At 37.7% G+C, this 20,481-nt stretch overlaps 1 protein-coding gene across 1 annotated transcript in view; it reads left to right on the top strand.

The window, feature by feature from the left end:
- The window catches only part of LOC147217955 (FERM domain-containing protein 5-like), a 60,097-nt gene that overhangs the window by 35,598 nt on the left and 4,018 nt on the right, over window positions 1-20,481 (top strand). Inside the window, exons 2-13 of the mRNA XM_086175114.1 lie at window positions 6,332-6,436; window positions 7,889-7,931; window positions 8,052-8,130; window positions 10,910-11,007; window positions 12,566-12,689; window positions 14,465-14,552; window positions 14,741-14,829; window positions 15,761-15,824; window positions 16,116-16,207; window positions 16,296-16,370; window positions 16,521-16,589; window positions 16,680-16,786. Of these exons, the coding sequence (XP_086031240.1) occupies window positions 6,332-6,436; window positions 7,889-7,931; window positions 8,052-8,130; window positions 10,910-11,007; window positions 12,566-12,689; window positions 14,465-14,552; window positions 14,741-14,829; window positions 15,761-15,824; window positions 16,116-16,207; window positions 16,296-16,370; window positions 16,521-16,589; window positions 16,680-16,786 (1,033 nt within the window). The remainder of the gene's footprint in view (window positions 1-6,331; window positions 6,437-7,888; window positions 7,932-8,051; window positions 8,131-10,909; window positions 11,008-12,565; window positions 12,690-14,464; window positions 14,553-14,740; window positions 14,830-15,760; window positions 15,825-16,115; window positions 16,208-16,295; window positions 16,371-16,520; window positions 16,590-16,679; window positions 16,787-20,481) is intronic.

Raw genomic sequence — 20,481 nt, 5'->3', positions numbered from 1 at the left:
ATCAAAGAAATAGAAGGTATTGTAATGTGTGGCAGCAAAATGCAAAATTTCAAATTATATTGTGGATGCTCAGACACATAAACGTTTTTTTTTCGTACCAATATACCATTATCTAATCTAACATGAAATGTGCTTCTCATTGAAATGGTGACGCATTTGATAAAGTTTTAAGGAATTTCATAGTGATGAAGATGAACAGACAGCGGTGACAGCATGAGTCAGAGCCATGTAATTATCAGAGTAGGATTTTTTTGGTTTTAATTTCCATTGTCAGCATTTTGTACTGGTGTTTGGCCTCATGCTTTACAGTTGTAGTCACTCGAGCTTGTGTCACTTGAAAAGTGATATTTTTCAGCATATTTTTCTGACCAATACACTTTTCCTGTGAATGAAATCCATGGGTTCCAGCATCATCCACAGCCTGGGGCACAATTCTGTTGAGAAGTTTATCTATGCCTTTGCATATGTGCTTGTGAACATGAGTCACAGTGCCTTCGAAACTGTACAGTTTTCTCAAATGCCACATCTCAGGAATGCCCGCTGGGAAAACCACCACCTGGCAGAAACATCATCTGGTACAAACTGAATGTGAATTGATTAGAACAGACTGATTGCTATAATTTCACAAACTTGGTTTAACCCCAAAACAAGCAGCTGCCTATCGGATAGTCTTATGATTCTTCTCATGAATACGTCGGAAGATAAATTGGTTAGAATTATTTTATGTCCAGAGGGAAAAGGACCACTGTTACTGTTGCATTATGAATTGTTTTCTGGCCTTTATTGCTGTGTAAGTTTCAAGGATTTACTTTCACGTCGTTCGGTTTTATAAATTGCACCCGAGGCTAAGAAAATAACATCATTAACGTCCCCAAGCAAAGGTATGGAGTTGCCATTGATTCGGAATGCTACTAACTTGAAACACAATGTCTTTCCAAGCAGAGGGAACTTTGTGTATCACTTGATTTTGTCACAGTTTTTTTAAACTGCCGATTATTTTTAATGTCCCTGTTAGTCATTATGCTCCCATGATTACTGCATTTGCAGGCATTGTTGTGATAGAAGAGATTATTACCTCAATCATGCTGCCAAGCAAGGAAGTAAAAAAAAGAAAAAAAAAATCACGAATGTCATTCGTTGCTGACTGTGAGGACGATATAAAATGAAACATTATTTCCAAGACTACTCTCCAGAGTTTGCTAACTACAAGTAAAAAGTAATATATATTCTTTATGATTAAGTTATTTTTACCATCAACGACAATCATAGCCTTTAGAATGCATCCTTTAAGAAAATGATGATGAACGAAACCATCGTCAGCCCTCCTTAATTACTTTGTTATTCAGACGAACAGAGCTGCACGTAAATATGGAGCAAAAACAATTTATCATCACATGCACTTCTGTTATCAGACTTTGAAAGTAGAATGAGTGACCATTCACAACCAGCTGAGTAGTTGTTGCAATTTCTTTCCTGCAGCATGAAATGACAACATCATTTATTGATGTGGTGTTTCCCAAGCTGATATGGAACCTCTCTTAATAATTAATATGACGCAAGGGCGAGAGAGAGCAGCGTGCCGCTGCTGTGGTCCCACTTAGATCGGCGGTGATCATTTGGCCCCGGTCTGGGTTATTTCCCTCCCCTTCATTTATCACTTTTATTATGGTTGTGATAAAATGCAGCGTGTGCTTCCATAAAGCACTTATGGTCCTCTGTTTAATACATTTCTCTCCCTGATAGTTCTGCAGTAATCCAATTTAGTCTTTATGTCACAACTAAACACACACCCTCACATTAATACTGCTCACACATAAGATTCTCCTATATGCATATTGTATGCATGATTACAACTGTAGCTAGACAATTGTGCTTTTATAAATTTTCTAGTTTTATGTTTTAATTTTCCTTCATCCATTTTTATATTACCAGTCTTTCATTTTATGTACTTTAGGTTAAGGCTTTGCTATTTCATTTTTGATTTACATTTGATTTATAAATTTCAGAACCCCCTCCATATTATCTCTTAATACAGCATTGGGAAAAGACTCTTTAAAATTATGTTCTGAAAACTCAACTCGAACTTGTTCCCCGGATTTTTAGTTACCAATTTATTTCATATAATTGTAAGACTTAAAGTTGGCCATTTGTAACCAGTGCTCTCAAATATTATATGTCCTTGAACGTTTCCACTAGTCTTTAGTTACCCTGCATAATTTGATCTCCCGTTATTGTTTATTTTTATTGCATGTTGTCTTGTGCTTCTCTACGGCGCCGGATGCTCTGTGTGGGATCAGGTGAACGTAGAAGTGTGGGATAAGCCAACGTTTCACTATCAGAATCGTCTTTTGATCGCAAACCAGTCAGTGATCTCACTGCCTACACACTGACGCGGGATTTCGAATTATAATGTTTTCCATTAGACTGTTTGTGAGATTCTGTACGATCAAGGAAACTCCCTGTACTTTTCGTCACCGGACAGCCAAAAGTCACATTCCTCCCTTGTGAAACACACCTGACATATAATTTTAAACAATTCTGTTTAACTGACATTGTGCTGTCTAAAACAACTAAGCCACTACATGAAAAACTGTAACATTTACAACGTTTTACTTTTAAATAGTCAACCAAAAACAGGGTGGTGTCTGTAATGCAGTTTACCTCTCAAATAATTTTAGAGGAAAAAACTATCTTATAACTTTCTCATCTCACATCTTTATAATCCAAATGGAATATGAATCTCCAGGATTTCAAAAAACCCGACGGAGAGAAAACCGAGTGAAGCTATTCTCACTGGGATATTGCTTGATCACAAAATACACAATAGCTCTCCCATTTTATGTACTTTGAAAACATTAAAACAGTGTTTTAGCTGGCCATCTATAACATATTCTCTCCACAACTAACAGTGTATTGAAGTTTGGCTCACATTTTAATTTTCATATGGCTGAAGAACACTTAATTTTCAATCAATCAATAACATTTCTGCTCGAGGGCCTGCCTTCTAACCCCAGTGGAGCCCAAAAATGTTGTGTGTCTCATCGGCATGAAACACAACAAAATACTGTATAGATCGAGTCTTTTGTCACCTGTCTTTGGCAAAAAAAAATTTACAGCTTTGCTTTTTTCAATTTCATCCAAACATAAATCAATCAACAATGGAAAACCCAACATCAGTGTCCTCATTACATTGAAGCATTTAAAACATTTTGCAAGTACTAGAGAACTGATGCCGTAAGCTGTTGTCAGCATTTCTTGTAAATAGGTTACAGCTAATTAATTTGTTTCCATTTATTTTGCTCACTAAAGGGTTGCACTGAGATGAACAGTCCTATACCTGTGTTGTTTCATAGCTGCAAAGTTGGATGATCAGTCGTATCACGTAAACCGAGGAAAATGCAGGCATAGTCATGGCATGAAAACATAACAGCACACATATATTCAGGGAAACACAGTACCAATCTAATTCATTGCAGAAGATTTTGGGCATCGCTGTACTTTACACGACAGTGAACAGATGGCTGGAGTGGGAGGCACAGGCTCTGAAAATGTTGTGGATCTCGAGGCTTGAAGCAGAAATTTGGAAAATAGCAACTAGGATAAAGGGAGGGTGTGTGCATGTGCGTGCGCGTGTGTGTTTCTATTTTTGCTGCTGGTTTAGCCAGCAGGCCTGTCCTGGTGAGTAAGGGTGCTTGGCATGTAAGTGACATACAGACACACAGGAGAGTGAAGGTCAGTTGTGTTCACCCCGGGAAACATGGGCAGTGCCTTGGGTGGACTCAGCAGGACCTGATAGACTACTTTTAGAATAAATGTAATGGAACTGACCCCATTTTGCAGTGAGAGAAGTTTCCTTATGAATTAGATTGCTTTTTTGTTGTGCGTATACACTCGATTTGGCGGGGAAATGTAATACATTCAGTACTCTTCTTCTTATTCTTTGACAATCTGATATTGTGCGGGCCAGTCAAGCCTAGGAATGATTTCAGATCAAATAAATATAGCTAAGATAAAATATGAGTAAATTTATATATTTTTTTTTTGTAAAAGGGACATTGGATTTGGGTTGGCAGGGAAAAAAAAATGGAGAGGAAGAAGAAGAAAAGTGCCTTAAATGATTCCTAAAATGGCAACGCGATGGTAAAAAGGCTATCTACATTTTGTTAAAGAAAAACAAACTTTTTCTTAACAATCATGCATTTAAATTCCAAAACTGAAACTAGAGAATGCTAGGCAAGACATGATATGGCACTTTCCAATTACCAGTCAAATGAGAAGCCCACAGTTAATGTTACAATGAAGGAGAGACAGATGCAGGGTTGCTAATTAAAACCCCTCTATTGATTGAGATGTTGATGGTGTGAGAGAGAGGAAGCTTTGGGCTGTGTTTTGATGGTGCACACCGAGATGAGTCTGTGCAACTGAGAGATTTTTTCTCAGCCTCCAACAAACACTGCACTGCAGTCTAGGTGGTTAGATGTCAAGCTAATGAGATCTTCCGAAAAAAAAAAAAAGAATCTTGAATTAAACATTTTTTTTTGGAAATGTGCTCTGTGCAATATTGGAAGTGTTATGAGAATTTTACAATCCAAATGGAAGGAAATAAGGAGAGGCCGCAAAGATGGTAAGCATGACTCAGCTGACAATGAGGCTGTCTGAAACTGTTTTAAAGTGTCCTTGAGCAAATGCTGGGTCCATCATTGTTTTTGATGCTTTGGCATCAGTGTATAGCTGAGCTCATAGATGATAAAGGGGAAAATCTGAGCTAAATTGTAAATTGAATGGCAGCTGCATGTATTATAGATGGGTAATGTTTAAAGTTGTGTACACTTGAGGATCATTCACTGTACAAGAGAATCCTCATCAATTAAAACAAAAATCCTCATCTGGTGAGTTGTTGTCAGGAACATTTTATTTAACATTTAAATGAACCCATTTCTGCTTTGCATAAGCCTGATAGACTGGCAAACCAATATAAACATAATCTTTTGTCCCAAATAATTAGATTTATTGAGCCAAGTATATTTATAATAACCTAACACGCAATCAACTAAGTAGCTCTACAGGGACAGTTGCCATCATTTACTTTTGTTAAATGCATTTGAAAATGCATCATTTTCTACAAATCCTTAATACTGTTTTATTTAAGAGGCAATTTTTTTATTTAAAATAGATTATGGTCTCACAAGTGGCCTGTATTTACATGTTTTAGGCAATAACTGACATTACTTGATGTTGCTTTAAATTTTGTTTTGAAATCGAGTAAAATGGAATTGTGTTTAGAATGCATTTTTTAGCAGATGTCATACATCCATACTATTGACAATCATTCAGTGCTCTCATTTTTTTCAACTTGTCCCCTAAGTCAGTCAGGACTTTTGTCTTAACTTTCTCTGTTACCCTTTTTTGGACTCCTTGTTTCCAAAGTTTGTCCTGTTCTGTTCCTCCTTAGTCCCCTGTGAATCTGCCTCAGCCAGTTTAAAGGTATTTTTGTCAGAGAAAATATTGGTGTACACACAATCCCAATAAGTGTTTATACTTATATGTTCATATGCATGGTCATGTCCAAGATGATCTGGCATTTTTTTACATTATATGAGCTGTAATCTGAAATTTTAATTCATTCATATTTATCTTTGTCACTACGGGACACTGGTACCTAACTCACTCAGTATCCAGTGTTATCTACAGCTGTCATTGATTGTTCAGGTTTTGGAATTTGATTAGCTAAAAAAAAATGGTTAATTTATCAAACTATCTGGTTCACTAATGAGCAAAAAACTGTCTGAAAAAGAATCAAAATATTTACAGAGGCAGGATTTAAGCTCTGCATTGCAATCCAAAGGCTTTGTCTTCCTTTGGTCCTGCTTTGCCTTCACCTCACCTTACTGCGCTTCCAAGTCTTTTTCTGTAGCAGAAATTTCTCAAAGACTTGACAGATGGCTGCTGCTGCAATATGAATTTTTGATAGCCCTCATATTTCTCCCTTGAGGGTAGTGAAATATTTAAACATTTTCTGGTGGACATTTGCAGCTCAGAGCCTCAAAAAAAACGGACTCTCCATGAAGAGAATTGATCTGTTCATTTAAGACATTATTTTGATGGTTTCATTGGTTTCCTGCTGGTCCTGGCTTGAGTTTTGACTCTTTAACAATTCAAATTTATACGCTATGGAACCATTGGGAATTCATTAATTGTGCTTGATGATATGTAAAAAAATGAGACGATGAACTCTTATGAAAAGGGAGATTTTTTTCTTCCCCCTTTCTCTTCCCCTTTCATAATGGATCCTGAACAGGTATATGTCAACTATTATTCATCTGTTTTTCAGCGGGATGCTAAGGGACAATACCTGTTTGATCTTATCTGCCACCATCTGAATCTACTGGAAAAAGATTACTTTGGTATCAGATATGTGGACCCGGACAAGCAGAGAGTAAGTATTTAGAAAAAAAGGAAAAAACAACAACTATATTTTCCAACTACTCCAACTGCTCCAGTTTTCTACAACAGTAAACCAGCTCTTGAAAGTTTCATGTGAACTGCATTATAAGTAGAAAAATTATAAGGTTGCCATTTTCTGAGAAGTCCCAGATGATTATTACCAATCATGCTGTCGTTCTTATGCTAATAATTCATATAATTTATACTACTGCAAAATTGCTTTACACTTTCCAAAATGCAGAGGGCGTTGTACAGGAAACAACAGCAGGAGGAGAATTTATAACAAAAGGGAAAAAAAAAGACAAATAGACAAGAAAATAAGGGGGGGGGGGGTGGCAAAGTGTTATTTTGCAAGATTCTCCCACATCAGCACCAAGATTAATAAAAAATAGATAGACTATGAAATGCAAGGACAGAGTGGAGGAAGCAGCACAGAACACCTGTAGGTCAAACATATACTGTAGAGTGGCCACTCTCATGCTCCCAACACTAGAGATGAAGGAAAATAGCAACTGTTTATTAGTCTTAGTCAGAGTGGCTTGGAGCTGGCGTGCATCCTAGACTAAGACCCCAGAATGGAGGTAAACTGTCCCATTAGAGGCCATAGTTTCCAAAACAGCTATCTGCTGTTTAGTTTGCATAAAGAATGGTGGTACTGATTTTGTAATTCTTTTTGTAAATGTACAGTAAGCCTTTATTGATTTCTGATGTTTTTGCATATGAATGGATCATTCAATTCGTAAAGTTATGTAATATAACTGCGTGACTAACTACTGTATTATTTAGATTGCATTGTGGATTGGCTTTTGATTGATGGGATAGTTAGGGGAAGGTAGTTTCAGATGCTGACCTGTAACTGAAAAACATTTACATGGATGCAGGAAAGTCAGGTCATAATACCTATTTTGCCTTTACTCTGGAAAATTTTAAAACCGTTAAACACATATGATTGTAAAAGTGAATAATCACTCCTCAAAACTGTCAACAACTTTCAACTGTCAGAGCAACTACTTAGCGATGGCTCCTTGGGAGCGTGAAGACAAGTGCTGCTTAAAAAGTCAATTATCACAATACAGCTAATAAAAGTAGCACAGCATTATTGTTTCACAATTGATGTATTTTTTAGCACAATGCGGTTATTGTCAGCATGTCATCAACTCACTGATTAACAGTAGTTTTTGATTTGCCGTGTTTACTGCGACGGAAAGCAGCGCTCCCCTGATAATCTTCCAAGCAGCTTGCTTTCATCTCGTCTCCACGTCGTGACTGCATCGGTAGGGAGTCGAAACAACAGAGAGGAAGGAGCCGAGAGTAATTTTAGTTTGCTTTCGAGCTGTAAATTACAAGTAAAATACATTCAGTCACTGAGCAATCAGACCGCAGACTGATGGGATATCAGCTAGGCATTCAATTTCCAAACTGAAGGTCTTTCTCTTCCTTTCAGCACTGGCTGGAGTTCACAAAATCAATTGCCAAACAAATGAAATGTAAGTGTTAAATCTAACATGACTAATGAATTCGTATGATGTATGTGCAATTCTAAATTGCCCAATTAAGGAAAAATTCTGAATACAAATAATACTGAATATCTATTTTTCCCACCACAGCCCAGCCTCCTTTCACCATGTGTTTGCGTGTCAAGTTTTATCCACCTGACCCTGCTGCCCTGAAAGAAGAAATCACCAGGTAAGTTTTTGAGACGGTGCAGTTCAGCTGGGATTTGACAGGGTCCTTTTTATTTGTCTGTTTTTCTCTCAGATTAATAACTATGTCCCACTGAATATTTCAAATGTCATTTGCCACAGTAGTTTGTTTGGTGTTTATTTTGTGTGACCTGCTTCACTCTCATCTAGTCCAACAACAACCAACAACAAAATCATGTTCCAACATTTGTGGGGGTGCAAATGTAAGAAATATAATAATTGGAAATGAAGGAAAAAAAAAAAAGAAAAAAAAAGAAAGCCTACAATAAAACAAATATGATAAAAAATGTACCCAAGACCCCAAATGTAATAGTGGACCCATAATGTCTATACAGTTGTTAACGAAAACCAAATATTGAAATAAGCTATTGTATTAAAGCTGCTGAAGCTACCGTTGAATATTACCTGATATTTCAGGAAGAGAGGGAAGTCACTTTGTGCCCCACAGGAGGAGGTGCTGGGATGTTCTACTTCTAGAAGTAAAAACTAGAGTGGACGCATTGATGCCCTTCACTAATATCAGCTCTACAGAGCCCAGTGGTGTGATTTTCTTGAGCAAATGGTCCCAGAAGACGTCAGCTTTTTCTGTAACCACAAAGCAGGAAGAAAAAAAAAAAAAGGAAAAACAAAATGAGTAAAAGCTCCATAATATTCCATTAACATTTAATTAAGTGAGACAATGCATTTAAAAGGCCTCATTATCCCATATCCCGCACAAGACTGTAAACAGACAAAAATGCTCTTCATGCAATCAATTCAAATTGGTGGTTCTTCATTAAGATTATAAATACACCTGCAAGAGACATACCAAGAATTGTTACAATGAAGAATTCCACTTGTCCCCCTCAAATACAATCACATCCGAGTTGCAATGTTTTCGCTATCAATTTTATATGCTAAGAAAAAGCATGCGGTGTGATAACAGTGTCAAACACTGCAGACAGATTTGAGTATTCCTCTTTTTATAAGTTGCAGTGCCATGAAGCTCCTCACAACTACACTGTGTGTGGCATCCCTGACAATTTAACAAACTGCTGCGAGGAGCCAGAGAGCTACTGAGCTCATAGCTCCCTTAAATCACATCCCTTGACTGGCTGCCACACTTCGAAATCTCTTCACATCAGATTCCAGCTTGTCTCGAAGGGACAGAATACCAGCCAGAGAGCTTTGTGTCCGTGCTTTTGTTTTGACTTGAGGATTCATAGACATGCTAATAATAACACATTAATGACACGTAACAACATGTAAAAGCTTCGAATTAGCTTTTATAGAATGCTATGTATACATTTAATCCAAATTGACAGCAATCCAGGTATTGCGGTACCATTGCATTTGGTAATACTACAACGAATATATGCTGAAAGTGTAGGACTAATGAATTGATTTGTGATTGATAAACCAGAAAAACCAGTAAATATACAACCAAGCCTAAATGCCACTCTTGCAAAACACTTGATTTGTAGAAACTGGTTGCCATTAAGATGGAACACTGTAGATTTTAAACACACAAGGGACCTGGTTTGAGAAAGCCAGCAGGATCCAAATTGAATAGATAATATACCTCGTACATTGCAGCTGCCTGAGTCACCGCCAGCCACAGTGTTGCAATCATTAGCTCTGAATAGTTTGCATCAAATGCCCACAAACAAAGCCAGTTACATACATATTAAGGAAATCTGCGGCTTGCATTCAACAGTGTAAAATCAAAGATGACAGGATGTGCGATAAGAAGGTATGTTGTGCATTGTCTACATTCTTTACACCAACATTTGTCCTGGCAGTGTTTAGTACTGTAATATTTATTGCTTTGCTGCTTGGAGAAAAGCAGAATAAACAAGCGTATAAAATGAATGCTGGCTGAGAATACGGGCTCGGCTCATCTATGCATGGTGGGTACAACACAAAAAGATTGAGTTATTCTCACAGGACATCCATGTGAAGCAGCAATCATATTTTAGATTATTGTCAGGCCTCAGAATAATTACTCATTGGTTCAAATTCTGCCTGGGGGTATACAATATTTTTCATGTCTAATGTTCCAAACATTCACAGTGGAATTCTGATCAAACATTAATTGCATTCTGTCTGTTTTATTTATAAGTTAATTAGAATTGGTTTTTCAGATGACTTTAGTGTAACAGTCTTTATAAGTTACACTTTTCTATTTCAAAGTCTGGAGCTACTCGAGTATTGCAGCTTCTTCTTCATAACTACAGACGGCAGACAATAAAATAATATAATAAGTCGAACACGTGAGTTACCATGTTTTAGGGTTTTCCATCAAACAACATGTTGATTAATTTTGTACTCATTAACCCGAAAACTCAGAGATACCTTAAACTATGACTCAAGGATGAACTCACTAATACAACAGTGTCACTGTGACTTCAAAATTGTTTTCCATCCCCATTAATATGATAGTGATAGCATCATTTAACATAAATATCTAATAATAACATCCTAAATGTATAATATTTTTAAATTTTTTGTTTTTTAAACAAGGGCTTTGATAGAAATTGTTCAATTTTTGGCTGGTATGACATAATTTCTTACAAAATAATGGATTCCATGCAAACATATTAACAATGGTGCCATGAAGTAATACCACTAAAATCTACTTCAAACATGTTGGGCTTAAAGGACATCATATCTATAACGCACAAACATCTTCATTGTGTTATCAAGAAAAGGCAAATAGGATCAATTTACTGATTCTATCTAAATAATAACCCAGATCAGTGTTTCTGTGTTCCATTCCACAGATATCTCGTCTTCCTGCAGGTTAAAAGGGATCTTTATCACGGTCGCCTCCTTTGCAAGACATCAGATGCTGCCCTGTTGGCTGCTTATATATTACAAGGTACGAATGTTGTTTTCAAATATACTTTGATACAAATTCTGCATTATTCTAATTAGCCTTTTAGTGTTGGTGAGCTTGTGGCAATGCAGATATGCATGCAAATGGAAAACTAATACTACTTGGCCATACCAGATCTCAGTGGGGCTCAGAATTTGTTGCTCAATTTTAATTAAGAAATATCAATTTAGCTGCTTATCTTTAAGGGCTATAAAAAAGGAATTAATAGTTTAATTTATTCAACAAATGATTGAAAGCAGCAATCCCAGGGTACACAATCAGTAGAACATTAAGCTCAACTTAAAAACAAGTCAATCTTGAAAAAAGAAAAACGTGGCAAAAAAGTTTCCAATGAGTCGTCATATTGAGAAATAATCTATCCATATTGTCCGATTTTGAAAACCTTTCACCTTGCAACTTGCAACTATTGATAAAAAAGACATTTAGGGGTCTTAAACTGTGAGCAAACAACCCACTGTACATTCCTACTTCATTTTAATCGAGATGAATAAGTTGGAAAGCTCTTTTCTATACGTTTTTTTTTTTTTTTACCAAACTATGAGACTCAAAAGTGGTACTGGACTAAAACTAACTGTACATGCTTTTTGAAGAATGTGAGAAATGTGTTGTTTTGTAAGAATTAAACGTGTATCTCTCAGTTACTGCAGAACTTCAAATGATAGATTTTTGGAAATTGCAATACAATAGCTGAGTTCTTCTCCTTTCAGTGTCAGTCACTATTGAGATGAATAAACAACAGTTCCTGTCACCATCTTTCTTCTTATCCCAAATATTCATTGTAATTATGGCCTATAATTAACAAGGCAGATTCTTAATGTAGGAGGGCGAAAAGCTTAGTTAAATAAAATGTTTATAACAAATGCAGCAGCGGAGATGAATTAGACAAAATGCTTTCGCTGCGAATAATCGACAAAATTTTGGTTTGCATGGTGGACCTCGAGTATGAAGTGTTCAGAGCTCATGTTTGATTCCAATTAATCCACCTTTTGATGCTTCATTTCTTTTTCATCAGTTTGCTGCTGTCTGTTTCATGGTAGTGTAAAGTGTCAAAAAAACGTGTTAATCGTAATTCCTGCAGACAAGCATGAGAACGCTTTGGGGTCTTTGAAATACAGTTTCATCAATGAACTTTGGTGAGAAAGCAGTCCAAAATGAATTTCATTGTTCATATTCCCCCTTTTTTAAAGTTATAATATTCTAAATCGTACTTATCAAATGTGATGAGGTTACATTCTAAGCTTCTTTTCTGTCCCTGGTTCCCAATTGCAGAACAAAGGTGTTTGGTGAAATGTTCATTTTGGTTGTCAGAAAAATACTTAATAATCAAGGGTTTTCAGAGATGGGGAGAAAATTAACTCCTAAAATTATCCCCACAAAAGTTTTTTTTGCCCTTAAGCCATAAACTCAGGAGAATAACTACTTAGATCAGACACTGAAAATAAATCATACAGAATTTTAGTTTTTCCCCTCCGGAGGCTTTCGCATATAATTGGACTTAAGTGTTTTTCTTTTTCTTTTTTTTTTTTTTCTTCATTTGCAGCTGAAATTGGTGACTATGACCCTGGGAAACACCCAGAGGGCTACAGTTCCAAGTTTCAATTCTTCCCAAAGCACTCTGAGAAGTTGGAGCGACGAATTGCTGAAATCCACAAGACTGAGCTGATGTAAGTCAACATTTCTGAAACAGTCACGTGCGCTTATTCCATATTGTTTGTCCTACATATAGTTATCTCATCTGTTTTCTTTTTTGCCCTCATGGCTTAATCATGAAAGAAATGAAACTAATGGTTTAGGGTATTTCTATTCTTAGCACTTTGGAGGACATGTTAATTTTTTAGTGGTGCAAGGAGTCTTGAATAAAAAGGTCTGATTAGGGATTCACAACAGGGATAGTCTGTATTGAAACAGATATAAATGTATATCCTTTGCAATATTTAAATATTAGCAATTGGATGTTACCCGATATGAGACATTAAATGGAACCCGTGACCTGAGCATAGGCTATTTGGATGGAAAAATTATATTTACATGATTGGGGAAGTGTGTTTTTTTTTAATTGCGGTTTAACTCACTTTATTTTGTCTTGATTTGATTTGGGTGTGTGTGTGGCAGATAATACTCTAATCAACAGGCTGAGGAAGGACCTTGATTCCTGATTTTCTCGCAGCCTGAAATATGTCCTCTTCCTTCGTTTATTGAGGCAGTCTTTTTTTTTTCTTAAATAGAAAGTTTTACAACAAAATACCTTTTCATGAATACATTTGGGAGGAATTTGAAGCTTTTAATGCAAAATACATGTTATTAGTAGACGCGGTGGCTGATTTCTTTTTAAAAAGTTAATGTTGAAGAGTTTGCTGCAAGGTCAGACACAACTCTCCACTGGCAAGGAGAAAATGAATTATATTCTGAGTTTAATCCAGGTTTCAATCTGTGTGAATGTCAAGAAAAGACAAATGACTTGTGTGAAAATTTGACTTGAGATGATCTTTGATTGACCAACGAATATCCAATTTAGAGAATTACGACAACCAGTTTCCATCAAGACAAGCTTTGACAGGAGTAGACTGACCAAGGGAGGAAAAAAAAAAAGAGTTTCGTACCTTTTGAAGAAGATAAGAGAAAATTCCCCTCTCATAAGAAAAGGTCGACTTTTGCATTAGATTGACGTTGTATATATCATATATCTTATTGAAGAACTGTTTTTATCTGACAGTGGTCGGTGTACAAAACATGTGAAGGGCTCCACCTGCCCTTGCAGAATGTTAAGTGCACAATTTGCATTCATGACACATAAGCATTCTGGGAAGTGACTGCGTCATATTAAATGTTTGGCTTCTATATTCAATAAGAATTATGGCAAAGAATCCAAATGCATGTCTTTGGGAACAAAGTTTTAGGAAACAATATTTAATGGCAAAAGATTGTCTGCTTTGACAAGGGAAATCAAAGACAACACCCAAAGCCAGCAAAAGCCCAAAACATGAGCACAAACACAGGCAAGTAGAAATGCAGGTGGGTTTAATGTATTCTCAATCTGGAACGTTGCTATACAAAGACAAGTTGAAGACACCATAAACTTCTTCTTCTAACAAACGAGACCAGACACCAACTGAAACTTTGGGTCCGTCTTTATACTCTGGCTTGATAATTTGAATTGTTTTCTGGTGAGGCGTGGCCTCCAGGTGCGGAGGATAATTGCAGTGATTGTTGTGTCGCTGGCCTGAGGATTCGAGGAGTTGTGACACACGGGTTCAAGACAAAATAGCACAGGATAGAGGGAAATACAGGCAAGAAGTGGAGAACAGGTGGAGACAATCAAACAAAAGGAAGGACAAGTCACCTGAAACGAAGGAAGAGGTGGATTTAAAAATAAAATGGCCACGAGACAGACATCATTTTCTGGCTCTGACACAAATGTTTTTTTTTTACTTTCACACAGAGGTCAAACTCCTGAAAACTCAGAGCTTAACTTCCTCCAGAAGGCTCAAATGCTGGAGACGTACGGAGTGGACCCTCATCCATGCAAGGTGTTGTGTTTTATCTCTTTGGTTTTCATCACTTTGCTGTGAAATAATTGATATAACATGCTGAAGTTACATTTTTCTATTATACAATAAACAATTGATCCAATGATTAAAAAAGTATATGTTATGGCACTGAATTCAATAACAGTTCCCAAACCTGTATTGAATATTAAATTGTTGTTTGTATTCAGGATGTGTCTGGCAACCCAGCATTTCTGGCTTTTACTCCCTTTGGATTCACTGTGCTGCAAGGAAACAGAAGGGTACATTTCCTTACATGGTGGGTACGGTTTAGCACTGAGAAAAGATTATTATGGTTTTGAATTCAATTTATTACTGAACCCTGAACCTTTCCAAAAATGAAAACGAAATAATAAAATGATAAAGATAACTATATTAATAATAATAGGTCCTGCAATTTGATCGCGACCAGCCCAGCTGGGTTAGGCTCCAGCATCCCCCACAACCCTGAACACAGGATAAGCGGCAGAAGATGGATGGATGGGTAGTAATGATAATAGTAACAACATCAATAATGACAATAACAACAATAACAATAATAATAATAGTAACGACCACAATAGTAACAATAACAATAATAACAATAATAATAAACCACTCTTCTGGTTTACTCAAATAATAAAGGCCAGCTGTGTGCACATGGATTTAAAATCCTGTCATATGTCAAATGCACCTTATTTGATCAGGGTCACGTTCAGAATTCCTTATAGAAAAAAAAGTTGTACTTTGATTAATCTGTTTGAATTGCAGCTCCATCTGCGCGTGAAATTACGGAGAAACAATCATCTGTAATCGTAATTACCAATATGCTTCAGCTGTTATGTATATTTTCCACTAGAATATTGTAAGAAAGCAACCCCCAATTAAAATGAAAGACATTCATAGAGCCTGCATATTAAAATGGGTGAAAAAAGTTTTAAAGTAACTAAGTCCCCAGCAGGAACCTTCTAAAGACAGCTTAGTCATCCCGCTATCAAGTAGAGGTTTTCACAGTCTTGATTTAGCTCTTCTGGTACATGATGCTTTTATTTATATAAAGAAAATAACTTTCTGGCATAATGAACATTATGTACATTTTACATGTATCTATCATTTTTTGCATTTTGTATCTATCTCTTGCTATTTCCATTTGTCACTATTGACTTACTTGCTCAATCACTGACTTTTTCGCTTTTTTGTCTCAAACTCAGGGATGAAGTGACCAAACTCAAGTTTGAAGCAAAGACATTCCATATATATGCAAATCAGACAGAGGTATGAGTATGCATTATTAAACATTGTCCGTTGAACCCTTTAGATCCTGAAGAGTTACTGAGTATGGCCTTGTTTTATGTACAGAAACCCTGTCAGTGGAAAACTGTTCTACTCCATCCTCAAACAAAAATTAAAGATTGGTTTAAAAGAAAAAAAAAAACTGTAAAATTCATCCGCTGGAAACTTTGAGGCCTAAGCCTGTGAATTATCTTGTCACTTGAGTCTATTTGTAAAATGAAATATTTTTACACTACTCATAAAAGATGTCTTACCTATAATAACTTATTACAGGATAAGAAGATCATACTCACATACTTTGCACCTACACCGGAAGCCTGTAAGCATCTGTGGAAGTGTGGAGTTGAGAATCAAGCTTTCTACAAGTGAGTCAGGGTCAGGCAAGCTGAACAATGGTCATTACTCCACTTACACTTGTTTATTTAATGACTTTCATTCTCCTGTTATTCACAGATTGGAAAAGTCAAGTCAAGTCCGCACAGTGTCCAGTAGCAATCTCTTTTTCAAGGGTAGTCGCTTTAGATACAGGTACTGAATACTTATTTGTCTTCTATTTTTTTTTTACCATGGTTTCTTCCCAAGGGTATTGCATGAAAGGAAATAATCACTATGTGTATGTGTTTGTAAAGAAAAAAACAGAAATGAATGATTTGCTTTTTGATATTCATGATTTTTCAGTGGAAAGGTTGCAAAGGAGGTAATGGAACAAAGTGCCAAAATTAAAAGAGACCCCCCTGAGATTCACAGGTTAGAATCTCAAAAATGCATGCATATTGGCGGAATACAATTAAATGTGTTATCATTTGCATAATATTCCATGTGCATGTGTTTGTCCAGGGCTGGAATGGTGCCAAGTAGGAGCTGCCCTTCTATTACGCACGGCCCCCGTTTGACCAGCGTGCCAAGGACACGAAGGAGAGCCGTACACATCTCAATCATGGAGGGTAATACTGTGGACATGCACAACGCCCAAACACAAATGCAGAAATGCATTAAAAAGTTGCATAAATGTGGGCACGTTGAAAGATGTGCCTCAATTATTAAAGAATCTGGCATGGTGATGGAGTGTGATTTTTTTTTTTTTTTTCAATGTCATATTTGGACTGAGCTAAAATTAAACCTCAATGTAAGCAACTGGGCGGTAGTAAATGCATCTGTCATAGCAGTGGGATCTCAGCTATGCTGCACGGTCATTTTTAACTGTAGACAAAGTGCCTTTCGATGTGAACAATCCCTCACTTGTGATTGTCAGTCACTCGGCCTGCACAGTGGAAGAGTTTGCTTAGTCTCTCTCTGATGTGTGTTTTCTAAAACAACACTCACTGAACGGCAGCCTCAGGCATTGTGTTGACACAAGGAAGTCATCTTGTCAGTTTATAAAGAGCACTGAAAAGCTCCCTCTTTTCCTTATAGGCTATTAACCTTTTGGCAATTCTGGCCCCTGGAAGTAAGTTGGCTACTCGATAACAAGACATGATCAAACCAAATCAACTCCCATATTGTGTTTGACCACAAGAGCAAGCTTTGACATTACCCCCCCCACAGTGACACCGATACATCTCCCCTGTGTTTTGTCCCGTTGCTCTGTACGTGTTGATATTTCCACTGACAATAATATCTCGGTCTGAAAATAGCTCCCGCTGTCAGTGGCAGAGCCATGCGTCGCAGCAAACGATGGCAGGGGGACAAGGTGAACTGTGGCATGATCCGACCACATTCCGGGGCCTTGTCTCTCACTCACACGTCCCTTTTTTTTTTTTTTAACTGTGGCTCTCAGCACTGCCTGGCAGAACGCAGGAGTTCACCTTTATTCAGCAGCCTCAAACAGAGAGCAGAGAGATCAAGAGAGATGGTACGGCTGAAACACATAAAGGCGATGTGTTTTGGAACACAGGGAAAGTTAGAGCAGTGAGTTTTTCCTTTCCGTGAACCATGGTGAAGTGCCTGATACGGATCAAGACCAAAGTGAACGTCCACTTGCGTATGGTCAACCATTGCTATCGAGATGTAAAGGTGCGAGTGCTGTCACTGGGACCCAGGCTCCTGGGTAAAGCCCTTGGGGCACTGCCGCTCTTTCCTGCCCTCCAAGGAGGCTCTTCCACATCAGGCTCTGATCCTGGATCAGGACAGAGTTCCAAAGCTCCATCCTGGCTAACTGTTCCTCCTCACCTTTATGGCTGCAAATCACCAGCCAGCTCCGCAGGTAAAAACCCAAGCCTTTTTTTGTAGATAATCACTTGTTTGGTGGATGTGAACATGGAACCTTGGATATTAACATTATTTGATTTTTCTAAGTGAGAAGAATTGCTTTGAATGAATATCAATCTAGAATATAAACTAGTCTAATTGAATGTAACAATTCAACTTAAAAGCTAGCAGTGTTGTTTCTTGGTTTTTAAAAGGGACTGCTTTGGAGATCAAAATGATCAGAGAGAGACATTGGAGAGACATTCCTTTTTTAAAAAGATGCATGACAGAAATCTGAGATTAAATTCATACCTGGGGATGAGCGGAAGGGAAAAACAAGTGCAGTGTCCAGTAGATCATGATGTACCTAAATACTGTGGATATCCAGCAAGCCAAGCTGAATATGTAGAAGCTCTGGACTAACCTGTCAACATAGTTTCCCCTTTGATCCTTTGGTTTTAAGGATATGGAAATAAGCAAAGGTCTTGAATCAAATATGCATCATTCACCAGATTTTTTTCCTCTCAGCTGGCGACAGATAGTGAAAGCATGATATTTTTCAAGCTGTCATTCATTTGAGTTGCCCTTTTACAGGAGAATGACTTCTTACTTTAATTTATTGGCCATATTTAAAATTTCAATAATTTGAATTCAAAATGCATGGAACTACTGTAGTTTTATTTGGTCAGTTTTATCCAAAGCAAGGCACACCAGAGAGTTTATTTAACACAAGGCTGGAGTCAAGGGGGCAACAACATGAGTGCCAGCTGAAGATTTCAGAAGTGCAAAGGAAAAGTAGACCTTTATGAGAAAAGTTCAACCAAAGTTGGAAGTGTTTCAGTTGCTGTTTTCAAAGTGTGCATCAAAGATTTGAATTTGAACAGGATAATACAAGATAGCGAGCGGAGGCTCATTCGTGCTGGGTGAAAATTAGATCCACCGAAGCGTTCTCAATCTCAATCGTCCACTTGTATACAACGTGCTCTTCCTGCAGAGATTTGCAGCATTGGAGAACTTGTTCTGCATATTCTATCACGTGGGTTGAATTCTCCTGATGTCGTGCAGGCCGGGGCTAATACACATGGATATGGGATGTATGTCAAACGAAAGGATCCGTGCAGACTTTGCAGCCATGATCAGGGCCGATCTGCGCTCACATTGTTTCACTGCTCCATAATCCTTTGACTGCGATGACAAGGAGCTTGGACTTTGATCGGTTGACTCACATGGGTGGCGCTTCATGACTTAGAGAAAAAGAGACGGCAGCTGGACATCTGTCTGATCCAAGACTGTGACATCATTTGGCAAGAAATACAAGAAGAGCTGGATCTAGTTAGTAAGGCAGTAATAAGAGGATCCAGAGGATTGCACCAGTGAGTTGGTGTGGAATGAGATTAAAAAGGTCAGACCAGTGATCCGTGAGGCATCACTGAGGAGACTTTTGACACATCTCCCATTTCTCAGTGAATCCATGGCAAAACATGCATCACTAATTTTGAATGGGTTTCGTCTGTGTGTGTGTATAAATAATAATTTATCCTTTATCCTAATGCAATTGCCCCATCATGGATGACCCATGAGCAGTAGGCATGCCGTCCACCAGTGGAGCAGTTAGGGGTTCAGTGTCTTGCTCAACAACACTTTGACACACCAGGAAGAGCCGGGAACTGAACCAGGAATGGTCGGTTCCAAAGACGATTGCTCTTCCTCCTGTGCCACATCGCCCCGAAATGCTGTAGTAATTTTCAAAATGTAAAAAAACCTGTGCTGTTTTCTTTTTGCTAAAGAAGTTGTCACTATGGGGAACCATGAATAGTAAATGTATATCTTTATTTGATTGATATGTACCAAAACAGAGAAAGGGGAACCAAAGACGCGTGGTGTTTGTGCAGCAGCCTTGTATTTCATTTAGATTCCGACTGAGTGGTGAATATCAGGCTGTTTTATTCATGATTTTTCACAGTGCAGTGCAAGGTATTGCGTATTCTTCCAAAGGTTTTGTCGCTAAGTCACATTTTCCAGGATTTCATCCTGAAAACCTGGGACAGGAGGCTCTTGCCTGAGAGCTGGAATCTAAAACTGGATTGCAAATCCTCAGAACTGAGCTCAGTGAATGTGGAGAGAGCTTTTGGGGCAAAAATTAGAAGTAGCTGCAGCAATAAAACCAAGGACAAGCCTGTAATTCTCACCAAAGGCAATGATTTTATTACTGACAGGAGTGCAGCGTCAGTAGAGTGGCTCTGCTCAAAGCCATACTAATTCAGCAGGGCGACCCCAGCTTCGCCAAATGCAAAATAGAACACACCCAATGTGAGAGAAGGGTCTGTAAATGGGAGCTTGTCCATCCATCCATCCATCCATGCTGGAAAGTGATTTTTTTTTGTAAAGTGAGAAGGCTTGTCAGGAGCAGGATGCAATTGTAATCTCGCTGAAAATAAACAAGGAAATTCAT

This window comes from Fistularia commersonii, chromosome 27, assembly GCF_037954325.1.
Source record: "Fistularia commersonii isolate RoL2024-O1a breed Wild chromosome 27, RoL_Fcom_v1.0, whole genome shotgun sequence".
NCBI classification, from domain to species: Eukaryota; Metazoa; Chordata; class Actinopteri; order Syngnathiformes; family Fistulariidae; genus Fistularia; species Fistularia commersonii.
Note: the sequence above shows the minus strand (reverse complement) of the source record. Positions and strands in the feature narration are given on the sequence as shown.